This window comes from Bolinopsis microptera, chromosome 9 (assembly GCF_026151205.1).
Source record: "Bolinopsis microptera isolate Bmic1 chromosome 9, MBARI_Bmic_1.0, whole genome shotgun sequence".
NCBI lineage: Eukaryota > Metazoa > Ctenophora > Tentaculata > Lobata > Bolinopsidae > Bolinopsis > Bolinopsis microptera.
This window is the reverse complement of record NC_087080.1, coordinates 3,802,898-3,822,137: the sequence shown is the minus strand read 5'-3', so window position 1 is coordinate 3,822,137 and position 19,240 is coordinate 3,802,898. Positions and strand designations below refer to the sequence as shown.

Genomic DNA, 19,240 nt, shown 5'->3' with positions numbered 1-19,240 from the left:
AAACAGTATCTCGGTGATATCTGACATGGCCCTTGTCCATTTTCGCGCGCGCTGGTGCGAAAAAAGGACACGTAACGTGCGGTAATCGCCATGGTGAAAATGGTAAAATCACTTTGGAGTGTAGAGGAGCTGACAGAATCTACTCACGTTTTCGTAAATTCTGCGTAAACGTTATTGGCAGCCAGGTAGTTTCGGAGTTTGGTTTTCGGTTCAAGTTATGTTTGATCAGCAATTGATGGCAGACAAACAATTTTTAACTTCAAATAAAACAAAGTTATTCACAGAGTGAAAACAGTATTGTTGATCAACTTCACAATCAATATAGCCTATCAAATTGTTAAACAAGCAATAGCGTAGGTAAAGCTAGCGTGATGGCCAGCCAAGAGTCCATCGCAAATACATCCTATCTGCGCGTAATATTATTTGAAAACGGCCTAGAATCCATTAGGGCCGATTAGCTTCCGATTGATATATTGTTCAAACAACCATCAATCATATGCTTTGTAATAGTGTTCAGCTCTCTCAGCTTTACGTGTAAATATATCGCAAAGAGCTCAATGATACCCATGTTAATATCTTACATCTAAACTTTAAAATAACCAAAATAAATCAATTCACACACTTTCTAGAACTAGAAGGTCTACTTTAAAATAGGTCTACTTTCACGATATCTTCGAATAGAAAAAATCACCATGTATCATTATATCACCATATCAATGTTAGGGTCAGAACAGCAAAAGAAAGTTGATTAAATGCAGCATACTATTATAGCCAAATAAAGCGGATAAGAGCTAAAATAGGATTAACCCAAATTTAGCATTAACGAGGCGAACGAATCACAGTTTTGAAATCAAGGAATCCTTTAGTTTAAAGATTCCCAACGAGAATTTTCTTGTAAAATTAATGAATAATCAAATAAAATAACATGTGCGGCACAATTTTCTTTTATTATTTGACGGAAGTGTCTGAGTTAGTCAGTAAGTGTCAAATAGTTTTCAAGCAATAATGAGCGTCTCCGTTTCCTTCTACCGTCTGTTGTGGGTAGATAAAAACTCGTCCACCAGCGCTGAGTGTGCTCGTGAGTCTAACTGAAGTTGACAGAAGATTAAAAATAATACACATTTTTTCAACGTCTAAATTCAAATATACTGTTTACTGAAGAAGAAAGGTATGCGACATATAATCAACTATCACGTAATGGAACTTTTTGTTAAATTCCTTTGTGGCAATAACGTGATGATAAATAACGTTGTTGTCCAGAAATTTAAGATTTGTAGATTTACAACCCATTGACGCGTGCTTTGAGCTGGTTCGTAGCCGGAGTCTAAGAAATTTTAGACGCGCAATACCCGTCCGTCATTAGTGGAAATTTCTCAGTTTATTTGGAAAGGAGCTCAGTATAGTGGTGCAAAATAGCCAAAATGACGTCAACGCTTCTTTTGGCAAACGCGAAATACTTTCATTTTCGAGACGACCTGAATTTGGCGTGACTTTGATTTTAGCAAACTTACTACGCTTTAAAAACATTCCTCTTCTTTGAGTCTGCTAGTCTACTTATAATTTATACAGAGAGTTACTGTTAGCTCTATAATTTTACTTTCCCCCACGCCATAAAACATATTTTTCTCTATATCACGTTTTAAAATAACGAGCCATATCGTGAGCATTACAGCGAGCATTACAGACAAATTAAACATATTATTCTTTGTATGATCCAATGTTCAGGTAATTTTTATTTAAAATTGCAGCTGCTTCCATAATAAGTTAGCCTGAAATTCCTTAATTTCCTCCAGTTACAACTGAAATTCTTTGTCCAGAAAGCAATATCGATAACATTATAGATGACTAATCGTATAATTGTGCAAGATATCCGAGAGAAAAATGGTGAAGTTTGCAGAACACTCTGTTTGTTCAGACAGCTTGCTAACGCCTTTGTATCGAAATTGCTCAAAATTTCTGGTAATGACCGTAATTATCTGAATTCATTCGCAGCTCTAAAATACTATCGATTTCATTTAGTTAGTATATAGTGGTAGGTGCGAGAATATTTCGTTTGTCTTACGGAAGAATTTTCAGACGTTGTCCGTCACCGGCTGATTTCGTAGTGTTTTAGGAAGACAAGATAATTATCGAATTGCAGCAATTAGATGATTTCGTTCGTTATTATAACAATCGGTGGTGCATGGCCAGTTATTCTTACCTTCGTCCTTTTCTCTGCATCATGATGACGGAACATTTTTTGACAACAGTACAAGACATGTTTCTCATTTGTATTGATAACAATTACCGATTGTGTGTACAATTTTGAAGAGTGGAATTATGGTAGTGCCGTGTAGGTATTTCTAATTTTGGTATAAATCATTTTACCAAAACCCATAATCATGGGTAGAGTGGACCGCTGTCAGTGTCTCTCTTTCCCAAACAAAAGGAAATGATATTACTTTGATTGACCGTTCTCAAATGCAAAATGATACCGAGAATGAAATCGGTCGCTCGCTTTTCCCATTCATTCACGGCTTACGAATTGTAATAAGTTTCGATTGATTACATCAATCAGATGCTGTAAAAATCTCTTTGGGTTGCGTTCGGGTCGATACCTAGTATTTCGGGGTAAGGGTGGTAGTTATTAGTATTACTTATTGAATTAGCTGAAGTTTATTGCATCTTCATTGCCGAGTACAGCTGCCTTTGGGTAGTTTTTCTTAATATATTACAATTGTAAATGAATGGGAAAAGCGAGCGACCGATTTCATTCTCGGTATCATTTTGCATTTGAGAACGGTCAATCAAAGTAATATCATTTCCTTTTGTTTGGGAAAGAGAGACACTGACAGCGGTCCACTCTACCCATGATTATGGGTTTTGGTAAAATATCATCTCTTTTTGATTATAATGTCAGGGTACTTTATAAAGTCGAAATATAAACTGATATCTTCATTAATAAGGAGGAAGTTTCAACGATTTCGAAATCTATCCTTTAAAAACATTTCCTTGTGTTTAGGGAAGCATATCGGTCGATCACTGACTGAATATGCCACTTAATACTCATTCAAGTTGGCATTAAATTCATATATAATGACATTAAACTGTCGTGGCAAAGCAGAATTTGTTGGAAATCACGAATGAGCAAAATTCTCACCTTTCGCACGTGCAAACTTTGAGCAGACGTTGCGTGCGCATCCAATATTGAATCGCCGTAAATTTTTGCATGTAATTGTTTTATATATAGCTTGATAAGCATGCAAAGTTTCAAAGTATTTTAAGAAGAACTGTAATCACAACGGCACTCTAAAGTTGACAGAAAATGACGAAAACAGCAATTTTCAGTGATTTTAGCGATTTTCTATCAATTTGGGCGTGTCCCAACGTGTGCAACTTTTCGATTTTCAACTTTAAAACTAGCCTATGACACAATTTATACCTATAGGAAGCAGAACTGAGCTCCACAACCCAAGGCATGGCCCAACACCAGAGAATACTAAATCGCAAAATTAACGTTTTTATAAAATAATTCTTCAAAAAAGCACAAACTTCAATGACGAATATCTTTATGAAGGAGCAAGCTAGAAAAACTTTCCGGTAGATTTTCAGAATGCTTGAACAATTATCTAAGATAAAAATTTCCTCAGATTTTGAATAAAATTACTCCTTAATGGTTTAAAATTAATTTTAAAAGTTATTACTTTGTCAAAAATCAAGTTTTAAAAACGGTTAACTTGATGACGTCATCAAGGGGTGTTTATGACGTCATATAATTTTTTTATACAATGTAAACTAAAGTATAAACAATTATTTGCAAGACCTGTGGTCGGAAATGGCTGTATCTTTTATACTTTTAAATCTATGGACAATTAAATACAGGCTACAATTGACTGGCAAAGCGTCTATCCCTGAATATATATATATATGTATATATGTATTTGACCAAAACCCATAATCATGGGTAGAGTGGACCGCTGCCAGTGTCTCTCTTTCCCAAACAAAAGGAAATGATATTAATTTGATTGACCGTTCTCAAATGCAAAATGATACCGAGAATGAAATCGGTCGCTCGCTTTTCCCATTCATTCACGGCTTACGAATTGTAATAAGTTTCGATTGATTACATCAATCAGATGCTGTAAAAATCTCTTTGGGTTGCGTTCGGGTCGATACCTAGTATTTCGGGGTAAGGGTGGTAGTTATTAGTATTACTTATTGAATTAGCTGAAGTTTATTGCATCTTCATTGCCGAGTACAGCTGCCTTTGGGTAGTTTTTCTTAATATATTACAATTGTAAATGAATGGGAAAAGCGAGCGACCGATTTCATTCTCGGTATCATTTTGCATTTGAGAACGGTCAATCAAATTAATATCATTTCCTTTTGTTTGGGAAAGAGAGACACTGGCAGCGGTCCACTCTACCCATGATTATGGGTTTTGGTCAAATATCATCTCTTTTTGATTATAATGTCAGGGTACTTTATAAAGTCGAAATATAAACTGATGTCTTCATTAATAAGGAGGAAGTTTTAACGATTTCGAAATCTATCCTTTAAAAACATTTCCTTGTGTTTAGGGAAGCATATCGGTCGATCACTGACTGAATATGCCACTTAATACTCATTCAAGTTGGCATTAAATTCATATATAATGACATTAAACTGTCGTGGCAAAGCAGAATTTGTTGGAAATCACGAATGAGCAAAATTCTCACCTTTCGCACGTGCAAACTTTGAGCAGACGTTGCGTGCGCATCCAATATTGAATCGCCGTAAATTTTTGCATGTAATTGTTTTATATATAGTTTGATAAGCATGCAAAGTTTCAAAGTATTTTAAGAAGAACTGTAATCACAACGGCACTCTAAAGTTGACAGAAAATGACGAAAACAGCAATTTTCAGTGATTTTAGCAATTTTCTATCAATTTGGGCGTGTCCCCACGTGTGCAACTTTTCGATTTTCAACTTTAAAACTAGCCTAATACACAATTTATACCTATAGGAAGCAGAACTGAGCTCCACAACCCAAGGCATGGCCCAACACCAGAGAATACTAAATCGCAAAATTGACGTTTTTATAAAATAATTCTTCAAAAAGCACAAACTTCAATGACGAATATCTTTATGAAGGAGCAAGCTAGAAAAATTTTCCGGTAGATTTTCAGAATGCTTGAACAATTATCTAAGATAAAAATTTCCTCAGATTTTGAATAAAATTACTCCTTAATGGTTTAAAATTAATTTTAAAAGTTATTACTTTGTCAAAAATCAAGTTTTAAAAACGGTTAACTTGATGACGTCATCAAGGGGTGTTTATGACGTCATATAATTTTTTTATACAATGTAAACTAAAGTATAAACAATTATTTGCAAGACCTGTGGTCGGAAATGGCTGTATCTTTTATACTTTTGAATCTATGGACAATTAAATACAGGCTACAATTGACTGGCAAAGCGTCTATCCCTGAATATATGTATATATGTATCACGACAATCTATCGTAAAACAGGGGTTCTAGAAAACCCACTTCCCGATGCTCCTGAAACCTGAAACTTTTTTTGCAGTCGATTTGGTCAACGTCTAGACGCCCTGAAAAATTTCAGATCTCTAACTCAATTTTAACATGGTTTTTAAGGCACCTGAATATGGCGATTTTGGGTTTTTTACCGAATTTCGTATAACAGTGCTGGCGAGTATTTTTACTATTTTATGCAAATTTCTTAAAAATCTCAATTTCGTATAACAGTGCTGGCGAGTATTTTTACTATTTTATGCAAATTTCTTAAAAATCTCAACATAACTATTTTTATTCCTGTCATCTTTGACATCAAATTAAAATGTTTTGAACTAAAAATAAATCTGCTGAACGACTTCCGATGAGTCTTAATGCCTGAAAAACTCCTGCCGGAGGCGGCGGCCTTCGGCCGCCGCCTCCGGCCGGAGTGCACGCTTCGCGTGCACGAAAGAGGTTCCGACGAGTACCAAAGGGGTTATAATAGTAAAGGGGGTATAATAGTAAAGGGGGTACAATAGTAAAGGGGGTACATAGTATACCCCCAATAAAGACACCGCTCGTGCTTGCCAGCACTGTGATCACGACAATCTATCGTAAAACAGGGGTTCTAGAAAACCCACTTCCCGATGCTCCTGAAACCTGAAACTTTTTTTGCAGTCGATTTGGTCAACGTCTAGACGCCCTGAAAAATTTCAGATCTCTAACTCAATTTTAACATGGTTTTTAAGGCACCTGAATATGGCGATTTTGGGTTTTTTACCGAATTTCGTATAACAGTGCTGGCGAGTATTTTTACTATTTTATGCCAATTTCTTAAAAATCTCAACATAACTATTTTTATTCCTGTCATCTTTGACATCAAATTAGAATGTTTTGAACTAAAAATAAATCTGCTGAACGACTTCCGATGAGTCTTAATGCCTGAAAAACTCCTGCCGGAGGCGGCGGCCTTCGGCCGCCGCCTCCGGCCGGAGTGCACGCTTCGCGTGCACGAAAGAGGCTTCCGACGAGTACCAAAGGGGTTATAATAGTAAAGGGGGTATAATAGTAAAGGGGGTACAATAGTAAAGGGGGTACATAGTATACCCCCAATAAAGACACCGCTCGTGCTTGCCAGCACTGTGATTGTCAGATATTATATCAATTCAGGAAAGATCATTTGCAAGGCTTGACAAACGCCGGGCATCTCAACCAGAGCTTCATTGCTGAACCTGATTGCTATAATTTCCGGTTACCATAATATAACTTGTTAATCTCTTGTATAGTGTACGTGCTCTAAACCATCAGCTTATTTACAATAATAGCCATATCATTCTAGTAAAACCACACACTGCGATTAATTGCTTCGGCCACGGCCGGCCAATTTATACTTATCTTTAATACTGTTGCTGGCACCGTTTCATGCTTACTTTTTCTAACGAGGGCAAATATTTAAGTGTACCATCTTTTTTAATTTGCACAAGTTGGATTTAATCTGATTAAGCCTCGCTAATTGTTCGCAGGCCCGGTTATTTGCCACAAGTTGGCACGATTAAGGTTACGAAGCAGTCGCCTCAGTGCAGTTTACCCTTCACTCGATATAATTGTACATATATTCTGTTGACAACTACAAATAAAGAATCTCTGTTCCGACCTCACTGTAAGAGACTATCGACTTGTTTTGTGTAGCGTGAAACGATATTGACGCACTACATTAAGTAACGCTAATCTGACGAAGGAATTTAGGAATTTCAATTCACAATTCACCACAACGCATATAAATATATATATATATATATTTGAGACATTCATATATATATACTGTACTTTGACGCATTCTAATTTGTTCTCGTTTTGCTTCGTTTTAATTTGACTAATTTAGCACCGATTTAAATCCGCGCAAAGATTATTTTCCAGGATTTGTGCTCGTTTCATGACAGTGACACAATTTTGATATGTTAACATTTTACGATTTCTATCCGCTTTACTGAATCGTTACAACTGTTATAGTGTTATTATTTACTAAACTTAAAAGTTCAAAAGGCAACTTGTTGAAACCCATGTAGTGTCTTTAGCCAGTAAACCTATTAGTGTTTATACTATACATTTTATAACCTAGCGTCTTAAAATTCCCAGCTTATACGGGAAACCTAGGACCACGGTCTAAACATCCGACTATAATATGTCATCATAAGACACCCATCAGGACACAGTATGACAACTAACCAATCGGGACACAGTATTCACACCACGTGACACAAACCAACCAACCAGGAATTGTAGGACACCCATCAGGATGTTAATGAACATGTCAGTACCGATCCCTCCCCCACGGTACAGCCCTGAACTAGACACCCTGTACGGTACCTTTTGTACCGTGTGCTTCCTGTTCGGCACCTTCGGCAACACCCTCTCTCTCCTCTTCTTCTCACAAAGACAAGACCTCGCTTCTTTTCTCTACACCTGTATCTCATGGATTGATCTCGCCATATGTATCACTGTACTTCCTATGGGTATGCTCACTTACTTAATTAAAAGCAGCATTATTCGTTGGATTGTAAATGAATCTGGGGGGTCAGAAGATCTGAGGATTATAACTCTTTTTAGAAACCTCCACGTCATTCAGATTATATAACTCGTGATTTTCCTTTGTACATTTCACAAAATTTATAGCTGGTCGTTAAAATCAGATATTATAACCAACCAGATGCACCACAGGTGTAAGTTATTTGGGCGGAAGAAAAGGACTTTTATTTGACATGTACTTGTTGTGCAACGTTTGGGGGTACGCTTTCCACGCTCTGACCCTGTACAGTGTGTTCTACGTGTGCTTCTTGAGCATGACAAGGGCGTACGTACTTCTTTACCCTCTTAGAAAGGTACGAGATCGACTAAAATAATTCTATCGCAGATTTCTTATCTTAATCGTTGTGGCATATTAATAAATAATCTATGCTATTCTATTCAATGTTATGCACAACTTTTAATGCCGATTAAGTATTTATCTAATGTGACGTCACGGCTGGATAATTCTCGATGGAAAAATGTTCAATCGATAAATAGAAAATAATATATCCTATAACTAATTACTCCAGCTCATTACTCCAGATTTCTTGACTTTGCCAGCAAATTAACAGCTAGTCCTCAGGTTCAAAAGTCAACTATCGGCGGTATATCCCTGCTGCATTTCTTTGTCCAGAGTATCCTCTCCTCACTGCTATTTTGGGATGGTGGCCGCTACAAGTACAGTGCTGACTTTGTTGAGTGCAGTGCTCACACTCCTAATGGGAGCCGGTACGTGTGACGTTATATTTGACACGTGACAAGTTATATTCGACACGTGACTAGTTATATTTGACACGTGACTAGTTATACTTGACACGTGACTAGTTATATTTGACACGTGACTAGTTATATTTGACACGTGACTAGTTATATTTGACACGTGACTAGTTATATTTGACACGTGACTAGTTATATTTGACACGTGACTAGTTATATTTGACACGTGACTAGTTATATTTGACACGTGACTAGTTATGTCAGCTGGTTTTATCAATCTACTGATACTGATATAAATTTGGTCCTTGAATATCATATCTTCCTTGAAGTGTGTTAATCCGGCCTATTCGATCAATCATGAATCACGGAGGAACATTTTAGCAACTTTTCTCAAAAGCGGCGACTTATCTTAATATCTTAATTTCAGACTAATCATATGACTTTTACTATCTTGACTGAATAATATCTCCTCGCAGCAGATATCACACAGTAGAGCACGTGGTGGGAATGATAACGTACGTTGCACCAATAATACCTATCCTGGTTAGCAGCGTCCTGACTATCAAACAACTGGGGAGTATCCAAGAGCTGAGACGTTCTCTTCGGCACAAGGAGAAAGCCAAACTTTACTCCGTGTATCAGCCTTTTGAAAGATGGCTTAGAAAGGACAATAATCAGGGATATGGACTGAAAGTCAAGAGAGATGCAAGCCTTACAATCCTTATATTCACGGCAGTGTACGCTGTTTTCAATATACCGACAGCAATTTGTTATGTTTTTCACCTAGTCGAGATGCCACAGAAGAGCGGATATTTTAAGTTTGATCGGCCTGGCTATTACTTTAATAATTTTGTTTTAAATTTATCGATTCCTCTGAACTCGACCGTCAATCCGTTAGTCTATCTAGCTAGAATGAAGGCGTTTAGAAATTTCCTTTTGATCTATTTGCGTAAAATTTTTAAATATTTTCGTTTACCGATATACTTTTGAGCCGCGAGATGTATGGTATCTTAGCTTGTATAAATTAAAATATAGCGAAAATCGTAAAATAAAGTACTCTAACGATAACTTACGTATTTTTCATCTTTTCTCTGAAAAATTAAAGATTAAAATTGACTGATTGTATAGAATCATTGATGTATATCGTATACATATTTGAATAACGTTCGCTATGGACAACCCCAAAATCTATGCTTCATTTATTATTTAAAGAATTAAATTCAATCAATTAATGATAATGAAGTCCTTGTATGCGAAAAGACCTATCCTCACATATAAAATCTCTCAGAAAAATAATATCAACTGTAACTGTAACTTAAATTTAAAATCTGCATCCCGAAAATTAAAAAAACGTACCCGTCGAGAAGTTCTGGAAGAGGAGGAAGAAGAGGTACCAGCACTGGCAGCAACCTGAGCAGCATTGAAGATATCTTGTCGTAAAACTGGGTCTTGTAGTAAAGCGGCTAGTCGGGAGTGCTTACTTTGGTACTCTCTGACGTAGTCTAGATACGACTGCGGGGAAAGTTAGTCAGCCGTTAGGTGTACATGTGATCATTGCACGACTCGGCGGGTTTAGCTAAACTGGAAGAAAACAACAACTTGATTCGTGTTAAGGACCTCTTTCAATAATTAATGATCAGCTAATTTTGTAAAAAGATACTACAATATGTAAGCCTCACCCCGTGTAGTAGAATATCCTTGGCACTGCTCTCTTTTGGAGGAGACCTCCTTTTTGAGGAGGAAGCGACAGGAGACCTGGATCTGGAGCGATGTGATGGACGGGAGCTGCGCGCTGGCCGGGTGTCTCTCTCACGACGATCTGGTCTCCGGTCTGATCTGTCCTCTCGGGAACCTGAGGGAGAGAGGTTTAAGGTTCTCGGGTATGATGGAAAGCAGTACTCTGTTGAAGGAGGAACAAACACGTTACACGAGAATTAACCATACTTTGCAAGAGACACTGTCTGGAGATTTTGAGGGTCGGCTTTAAGGAATTTTTATAGCGAAATAAAATAGTAAATGTGACAGCAAAAGACCAAAGTTACGATTTGGATTATTTCAAAAATGATTCTGGATTTAACTTACTATTATTACGGTTAGAACCCCGATGAGAGTTATATCTGTTGTTGTCATTTCTAGGTCTATAATCCCTGCGAGGCGGTCTGGAGGCAGGTTCGTCTCTTTTCTTCCTCTGACTCTGAGGCTTCTTCTCCTCATCCCCTCGGCTACTGCTTCCTCCTCCACCAAGTCTATCTTTCATTCTAGAACTCAGTCCAGGTGGTGCTGGCTCTCCGTCCGACATACTGAAATGGTATCAGTTTCACATGGACTGGGGGGCAGTTAGTGGAGTCATCAGTATTTGTGGAAGATAGAAGTAGAGGTGAGATTATGATAAGGGGAGTTACTCACGGTTCAGGAGAGGATTTTCTGTAGGAACTATCTTTGTACGAACTGTAGGTTGTTTTAACAGCTGAGGGTGATACAGGCTCGTCCGATCGCGAAGCTCTGGAAAGGGGAGGATATTCAAACGGTTTGTACAAATTGGAAAACTATCACGTTAAGTCAATTATTAGTTAACATTTTTGCTATCACTTAAGGAATCGGATTTAATTATAAAATTGCTGAAAATCAAATGTGGTCGTCAAACTATAAGTAGGGTCAGAAATGGCAGGATTGTCATGGGATTGTCATTAACGCACAAGTCGATTGGAGTGGTACAAACAGACCTCAACATTAAAATACCTAAGCTAGCACGCTTCTGAATTCTGAAACAAACGCTGATATCATGTGTTAATTACAAAATGTGGTAGTTGGAGGCTCCTCGATTACTTCTGGAATTCGGCACATCAATAGTGACTTAGAGGCCAATGTAAATTTCACGCCAAAATGCCATCATATATCGGGTGGTCTTGATCCAAGCACGATGAAGGAAAAGTGTTCGGGCTCAAAGTGAAATTATGCTGAAGATTATCTTAACATTATATGCACTTGAATCTTATTCTGGAGAGGATTATGGATTCTAAGAAACTGGTATATTTTAGAGCGGGAAATAATCGCACACAGTATTAAAAGGCCTTGATTTGGCATCGGCGATGCGTGCCGGAATGAACTGAAATAATCTGACCTACCCTGATGGCGAATATTGTTGCCAGCATGGCTAAATTGCGTAGAATAGTAAAAAATAACACAAAACATTAAATATCATTCTCACATAAATATCCCCAAGCATTCAATAAACAAATATGAGATTGTAATGAGGAATATTATTTCCAAATTGTTTTCCCTTGCTATTGACAAGTATGAACGGATCGACTTAAAAGTATTTTTTGAATACACGAACCACGTGTTGCTATTTTAGACGTTTTCCAGATATAATATAATGTACATATATACGGCGAGATAGCTGCTGCGCGCGTCTTGAAATCAATATATTTGACGACGCGCAAAGAAGTTATGTGCTTTCTATAAGTTTGTCTAAAAATTTTGGGCCAAAATTTTCGTAACATCAGATAATTCCTCAGGATACAAACATTGGAATAATTCTTATTCCTAGGAACACTTCTTGTTCCAGAAACTCATCCGCCAACTTCCTTTAACAGTTTTCAGACTAATTCCATCCGAAATTTGTTGTATACAGCTCTTAATTTTGTTTCTATTAACCTATATTCTAACTTACTACGAATTTCGCGTTTGGATTCAGCTTTAGCTACGAAGTACTTACCAAAAACCACGACTGTCCAAGTAATGTCCGGTTTGATTGGTTTAAGTCCAATGTGTGGGTCTTTAATAAAGTCTATATTTTGGCATTGGTTACTATCTTAGCAACCATTCTATTGACAATTGTTTATTTTATGAAGATTGTTCCTATTTTTAGCAAGTGTTTATAGCTATGTTTGATGATAATCGTTCGTGCTTTGCACGATTGTCCCTGCGACATAATACTATAAGTTCGCATTATTGAGAACGACAAATATGAATAGAGCCATCTGATAATTTTGGAGGCAAGTCCTGAATGGAACGATGGACACGAAGTCACGCGGAGGTGTGATGACGTCACGCGAGGGTGTGATGACGTCGGAGGGGGGTACCTTGCAGCGTTTTCGGAATTCTTGCGACGACGAGATGTGATGACGGGTGTGTGATCCTCGGGGTTTTCGCAGTTTTGCCAGAGAGTGCAGAGATCTGCAGCACAGGTGGGCTCTATTTCCTGAGAGAGAATGATGTTATAACACGTACAGTTAAATACATTGTAATCAGTAATGCGTATCCAATGTTCTAATGCACATCAATCAAACAAACTTCAAAAAGGAAGAGATTCCTCCTTGAGATACATCACCGCCGGAATTATTGCTTTTGTTTTAACTCAACAAAGCCCATTTGTTTTTCAATTATTAAATCATGTTTAAGATGTAGGGTAAAATATGGAGCTGTGGATGGAAAGTATGTAACACACAATACAGACATAATAATATATAGAATACACATATTTTTCATATAATACAGTCCAGACAAACCGTTCCATCTCGACTGATTTTAACTTGTTTCCACTCGTTCCACCGGTTCTTTAGATGAGAAGTCTTTGTGAAATCCAGAGGGCTCCTGTAAATATGTTCAATTATATACTCCTGCCCCTCATTTCAGACGAATAAATGTTTGAATTTATTTATTTATTTATTTACTAACAGTGACCAAGTGGAATTCAGGGAAATCAGAACTATGAAAAGCTATCGGATGGAATAAACCCCCTAAAAGAAACAATAATATATTTTTGCAACTTTATTTTGTGAACCTGAGAAATAGCAACTTACTTGTCCAGCCACTGAACCTTGAAGACGTTAGGAAGAAGCCTGAGGATAGGGGTGGACCCAACTATCCAGTGTACATCACCGTTATTAGGACGCGGCATCGACATCATCCGTGCCACTCCTGGGGAACAGCAAGGTTAGGCAGGCTAACAAAGGTTATTTATTTTACCTTAATTAATAAGATGTACTGTCTCAGGTCCTTAATACTTTCTTATCTTGCCATTTCTGGGCATTAGTCTTTACCATTCGTCGAGACCCTTATAACTTAAAGCTTAAACTGTGCGCCTGCGCCAGTGAATTTTTAAATGATAAAATTTGGAGGTTTTTTCAGTTCAAACAGTCGCTGCCATGTTTCGGATAGGTGTTAAATACGGATAAATACTCAGTATGATGGTATATAAATCTACCGTATGATAATTTACATGTAAAATCCAAAATACTGGATCAACAAGGTATCATGTTTTTAGTTTGTAACAGTAGTGTAACTTTGGTAGGTTAGTTATGGAAATATGCGGTTATGACCAGTGCACCCGGACTAACAGATAACTTGGGAAAGTTACCACATGTGCCCCAGTTTGTTGAGAACTAACGATGGAAATAAATAATTCAGCTTAAACTAATATGATGGGGCCATCTGCAAACTTTCACGGTCTATGTATCATTTTTAACTAAAATTAAATTTTTCCATTTGAATGAGCCTCCGTGAATAAACGCCACGAAAATGAGAAAAAAAACTTATTTAAATTACCGCAGCTGTTGAGTGTTGAGTGCTAACAATAAAATTAATAAATTTAGCAGAAAATAAGATTCGGCCATCTGCAAACTTTCACGGTCTAGAGCATTTTTTAATATTAAGGAATGAGAAATAATATAAAGGTTAAACATATCACTAAAAATTATCATTTTCTTAACAACTCAAATAATTTTGGTTTTAGTAACGTTTATCATATCTTTTGAAGATGAAACTACTCGGATGTTAACCACACTCTCTCGAGTGAACTGAAGATACTACACTGAACAGTAGGAACTACATTGAACAGTAGGGAACTACACTGAACAGTAGGGAACTACATTGAACAGTAGGGAACTACACTGAACAGTAGGGAACTACACTGAACAGTAGGGAACTACACTGAACAGTAGGGAACTACACTGAACAGTAGGGAACTACACTGAACAGTAGGGAACTACACTGAACAGTAGGGAACTACACTGAACAGTAGGGAACTACACTGAACAGTAGGGAACTACACTGAACAGTAGGGAACTACACTGAACAGTAGGGAACTACACTGAACAGTAGGGAACTACACTGAACAGTAGGGAACTACATTGAACAGTAGAGAACTACACTGAACAGTAGGGAACTACACTGAACAGTAGGGAACTACACTGAACAGTAGGGAACTACACTGAACAGTAGGGAACTACACTGAACAGTAGGGAACTACACTGAACAGTAGGGAACTACACTGAACAGTAGGGAACTACACTGAACAGTAGGGAATTACACTGAACAGTAGGGAATTACACTGAACAGTAGGGAACTACACTGAACAGTAGGGAACTACACTGGACAGTAGGGAACTACACTGAACAGTAGGGAACTACACTGAACAGTAGGGAACTACACTGAACAGTAGGGAACTACACTGAACAGGGAACTACACTGAACAGTAGGGAACTAAATTGAACAGTAGGGAACTACATTGAACAGTAGGGAACTACACTGAACAGTAGGGAACTACACTGAACAGTAGGGAACTACACTGAACAGTAGGGAACTACACTGAACAGTAGGGAACTACACTGAACAGTAGGGAACTACACTGAACAGTAGGGAACTACACTGAACAGTAGGGAACTACACTGAACAGTAGGGAACTACACTGAACAGTAGGGAACTACACTGAACAGTAGGGAACTACATTGAACAGTAGGGAACTACATTGAACAGTAGGGAACTACACTGAACAGTAGGGAACTACACTGAACAGTAGGGAACTACACTGAACAGTAGGGAACTACACTGAACAGTAGGGAACTACATTGAACAGTAGGGAACTACACTGAACAGTAGGGAACTACACTGAACAGTAGGGAACTACACTGAACAGTAGGGAACTACATTGAACAGTAGGGAACTACACTGAACAGTAGGGAACTACACTGAACAGTAGGGAACTACACTGAACAGTAGGGAACTACACTGAACAGTAGGGAACTACACTGAACAGTAGGGAACTACACTGAACAGTAGGGAACTACACTGAACAGTAGGGAACTACATTGAACAGTAGAGAACTACACTGGACAGTAGGGAACTACATTGAACAGTAGGGAACTACATTGAACAGTAGAGAACTACACTGAACAGTAGGGAACTACACTGAACAGTAGGGAACTACACTGAACAGTAGGGAACTACATTGAACAGTAGGGAACTACATTGAACAGTAGGGAACTACATTGAACAGTAGATTACACACGATCTAGGCCTGCTATTGCAAGCTTATGAAATGTTAATTTGAGCAGTTTGCTCAGGTGTACAATTTCGGGATGGATACAAAATAATTTCGGGCCAGGATTTTGAAAGACAAAATTATCATATTATGCACTATACAATGTTAAAGTATGAGTTGAGTAACTTGAAACTTAACACAGAGTCTAACAATTTTGGAAGTTGAGTAACTTTGAAACTTAACACTTTGAGTCTAACAATTTTGGTTTCCTAGTAAAAACCAATCGGCGATTCAAGATTTTTTATGAAAATGTTTGCTAAGTTAGTAAAATCAACCAGATGCACAAACTAAACAGTTTCTATCTCTATTGTCTCTATCTCACCTTGAAAAGCACCGCTCTCCCGAACACTAAATATCAGAATGACGTGTTTAGTGTGCCTGAAAGCCTCAACCAGCATATCTTCGTTTCGTCTGGGTGTAGCCCACACTCCCTGCAGAGGTTATTCATTATCTTACTACATACGGATTTGCAACAAAATTTGGACAAGAGATAATTTATGAAATCTAGAAGCGAGACACTTCAAGGGTTAATAAACTTATTATCAAATTATATAATCGCTGTAATTAAACCGCTTGAAAAGTTTAAATGGATTAGGCCGCTCGTTTAGCTTCGATTTTCTATTCAAGGCGTGTACATGTAATATAAAGATGAATTTTGGGCTGACAATAAAAATGCGTTATGATTCTAATGGGTGTTGTAATTATTTTCATTACAAAAATTGACGACTTATCAACGATTTGTCTACTCAGGTCTATGTAAAAGAATGGAATCAAAATAAAACAGTGAAAATATAAATTTGACTGGCATGATGGTAAATAACTTAAAACAACGGTTATATGTTCAACTGTTTCAAATGCAAACGAAATAATTATGCTAACGAAATTCGTCAAATTTTATGTCAATTTCAATTATTATTATCTAACTTACCGGCGCTGCAAACCAACAAAAATCTGGTAGCTATAGGAAACTTCACAATCGTCAAATCAATGCACTTCTTAATAAGTTTAATGTTTTCAACTGAAATAGAACCAGTTCGGTACAAGCCCTCAATAAGGTAATACAGACTATCTAAAACCCCTGGTTTCCTAGCGATCAGGATAGCAGATAGGCTCTCACATATCTCCAGTATTTTGTTAACAAGAACCTGCTGGACGGACGTTTTGAGCAGGGTATTCCTAGAAAGTTCTACGATGCAGTTCACCAGGACTTGTTTTTGAGTTCTACGAGAGGGAAGCAATTTTATTTCCTCGTTTTCTGATTTAGGTTTCAGTGTCGCAAATGGGTTGATATCGTCGATATTAATGTCGTTGGTTTTATTAGATTCAGTTTCCATTTCTTCCAGTTCTTCAATATCCTTAGTGTCACATGGTTCATTGGTTTTCATTGTGCTGACAAAGTTAGCTAACAACTCGCACATCCCAACCAGATTCTGAACACTTCTCGGACTTAACTGCACGTGCAAAAAGTTGGCACAACACTTTTCTAAAAGCGGCGAAAACGTATCAACAAACAGTTCACTCTCCTTCATTATTTCCCGAATGTTCCGCACGATATCATCTGTGCTAACTGACAAAACCTCCTCATAATTAGGAACTGAGGTCGGAGGTAACTGCAGAAAACTAACTGTCGATTTCATGAACCGGACACATGAGTCATTAACGTCAATTTGAGAAGGTTGTACTGGCGAACAAGACCTTTGTGAATCTTGTGAATCTTCAGCATCTCTCAAGGCAGCTTTGTGTAAGAGCTGAAGTCTCTCAAGTTCCAACCAGCGAATATATTTCACATCATGGTTGTTCCGGTTGTGCCAGCTGGTGGCCATATTTTCAACATAAATCTCACATTTTACGTCACGTGGTTTTCGCCCGAGTATTGCTATGGCAACGGCTAGTTTCATAGTCTTGAATTCCCATTCTGATATTGCCATTCTACGTAATGAGCGATGTGTGAGTGAATGAAAGTGAAACGTATCTTTCAAAAAGGATAAACGGTATACGTTAATGATTTAGAAAATTTTAAACGACATTAGGTCGACGAAAGTCTACTAAAATAATATTAATTAAATTAAAGAAGACAAACCTTTTCCATTGAGATCTCTACGTTGTCCATGTTATTGCTCTTGATGACAAAATATCGGGCATCAAAACTGTGCCAGTCAGCTTTTGAACCTGTGGTATAAGGCATCACTGAACTATAATTAATCAAATTAACGATTATGTATACTGAGTATCAATTGCGATATAGCTGTAGTTGCGTGAAGCATCGTTAATTCGAGCTGACGTGAGGAAGACAACACAAATTTAAATTCTGACTTTTGTAGTCTGATAATTCTGACCATCCAGCTGAACATAAAAAATGCCTTAAAGACAAAACAAATTTCAATATTATAAAAGCTGAACTATAAGAGATTCAACATTCTATAGAGTAACAAAAGAACACTCAAACTTACTACGTTTAGAGATAGAGCCAGCACTGGAGAGATCACTAGCATAGCTGTTGTTCCCTGCAGAGAGAGCAAGTATTAAACGGCTACAAAAACTAGAAACACTATTTTTTACTACTAATGTTTAACATTTAGGATGTAGGCTTGGTTGCAAAGTATTTATATTGGTAATTAAAGCATATCAAGTTTGAAAGGCAAGTAATTCCACCAGATATCCAAACTAACAAACATGAAACTTACTTGATCTCTTAGGAGAATTTTCGTCCTTAGAGTCTGAATCAGGAGCTGTGATCTTTTTCAATCCTCTCTCTGTTATCTCTTGATCTGAACGCAAGAAAGATACGATAAAACGAGTAAATTTCATCTCAGTAAAAATCCGACAGGTTATGTTAAGTAGTTTTAAAAACTATCTGGTTAAAAATCTTCCGTGATTTGTCAGTAATGGTGTATAATTACCAGATGATTCCCCAATGATGTCGTCGCCTAGAATGTCATCCAAAACCATCTCACTGTTTGTCATGACAATGTCTTTATCGTCATCTTTGGGCTCCTCTTTCACGACAACCGAATCGGATTCAATATCAGACATCGTGAACTATCATAATAATTAATGTAAATTTGTATTACACAAAATTATCAGATTTATTGAATCGTTAAGAGGTTAAGACTTGGATTAAATTTAACGTAAATTTAAGTCTCAAGATCACTTTCTT

The 19,240-nt window shown here is 37.4% G+C and overlaps 1 protein-coding gene across 3 annotated transcripts; it reads right to left on the bottom strand.

The window, feature by feature from the left end:
* Positions 1–274: 274 nt before the first annotated feature.
* On the bottom strand, positions 275–19,161 carry LOC134821152 (YTH domain-containing protein 1-like). Of its 3 annotated transcripts, none has more exons than XM_063831822.1 (14): positions 18,984–19,161; positions 18,768–18,851; positions 18,534–18,587; positions 18,164–18,252; positions 16,406–16,514; positions 13,565–13,682; positions 13,271–13,355; positions 12,845–12,963; positions 11,166–11,261; positions 10,842–11,059; positions 10,439–10,611; positions 10,116–10,271; positions 9,833–9,850; positions 275–1,088 (listed from the first exon to the last, which is right to left on the bottom strand). In XM_063831822.1, exons 1-14 carry the CDS (start codon positions 19,114–19,116, stop codon positions 1,026–1,028), a joined length of 1,515 nt encoding a protein of 504 aa, XP_063687892.1. In that variant the 5' UTR covers positions 19,117–19,161; the 3' UTR covers positions 275–1,025. The 3 variants fall into 3 exon arrangements, with proteins under 3 accessions (XP_063687892.1, XP_063687894.1, XP_063687893.1); XM_063831824.1 differs by having other exon boundaries at positions 18,164–18,243; XM_063831823.1 differs by having other exon boundaries at positions 18,537–18,587.
* Between the last annotated feature and the right edge of the window lie 79 nt (positions 19,162–19,240).

Excerpts from the sequence above, each read along its gene's own strand:
- LOC134821152 (XM_063831822.1), bottom strand. The coding sequence starts at position 19,116 with ATGTCTGATATTGAATCCGATTCGGTTGTCGTGAAAGAGGAGCCCAAA. Across the intron at positions 16,515-18,163 it reads TAGAGATCTCAATGGAAAAG|GGAGTGTGGGCTACACCCAG; the intron begins GTTTGTCTTCTT and ends TAACCTCTGCAG. Across the intron at positions 11,262-12,844 it reads AATTCCGAAAACGCTGCAAG|AGCTTCGCGATCGGACGAGC; the intron begins GTACCCCCCTCC and ends TCCCCTTTCCAG.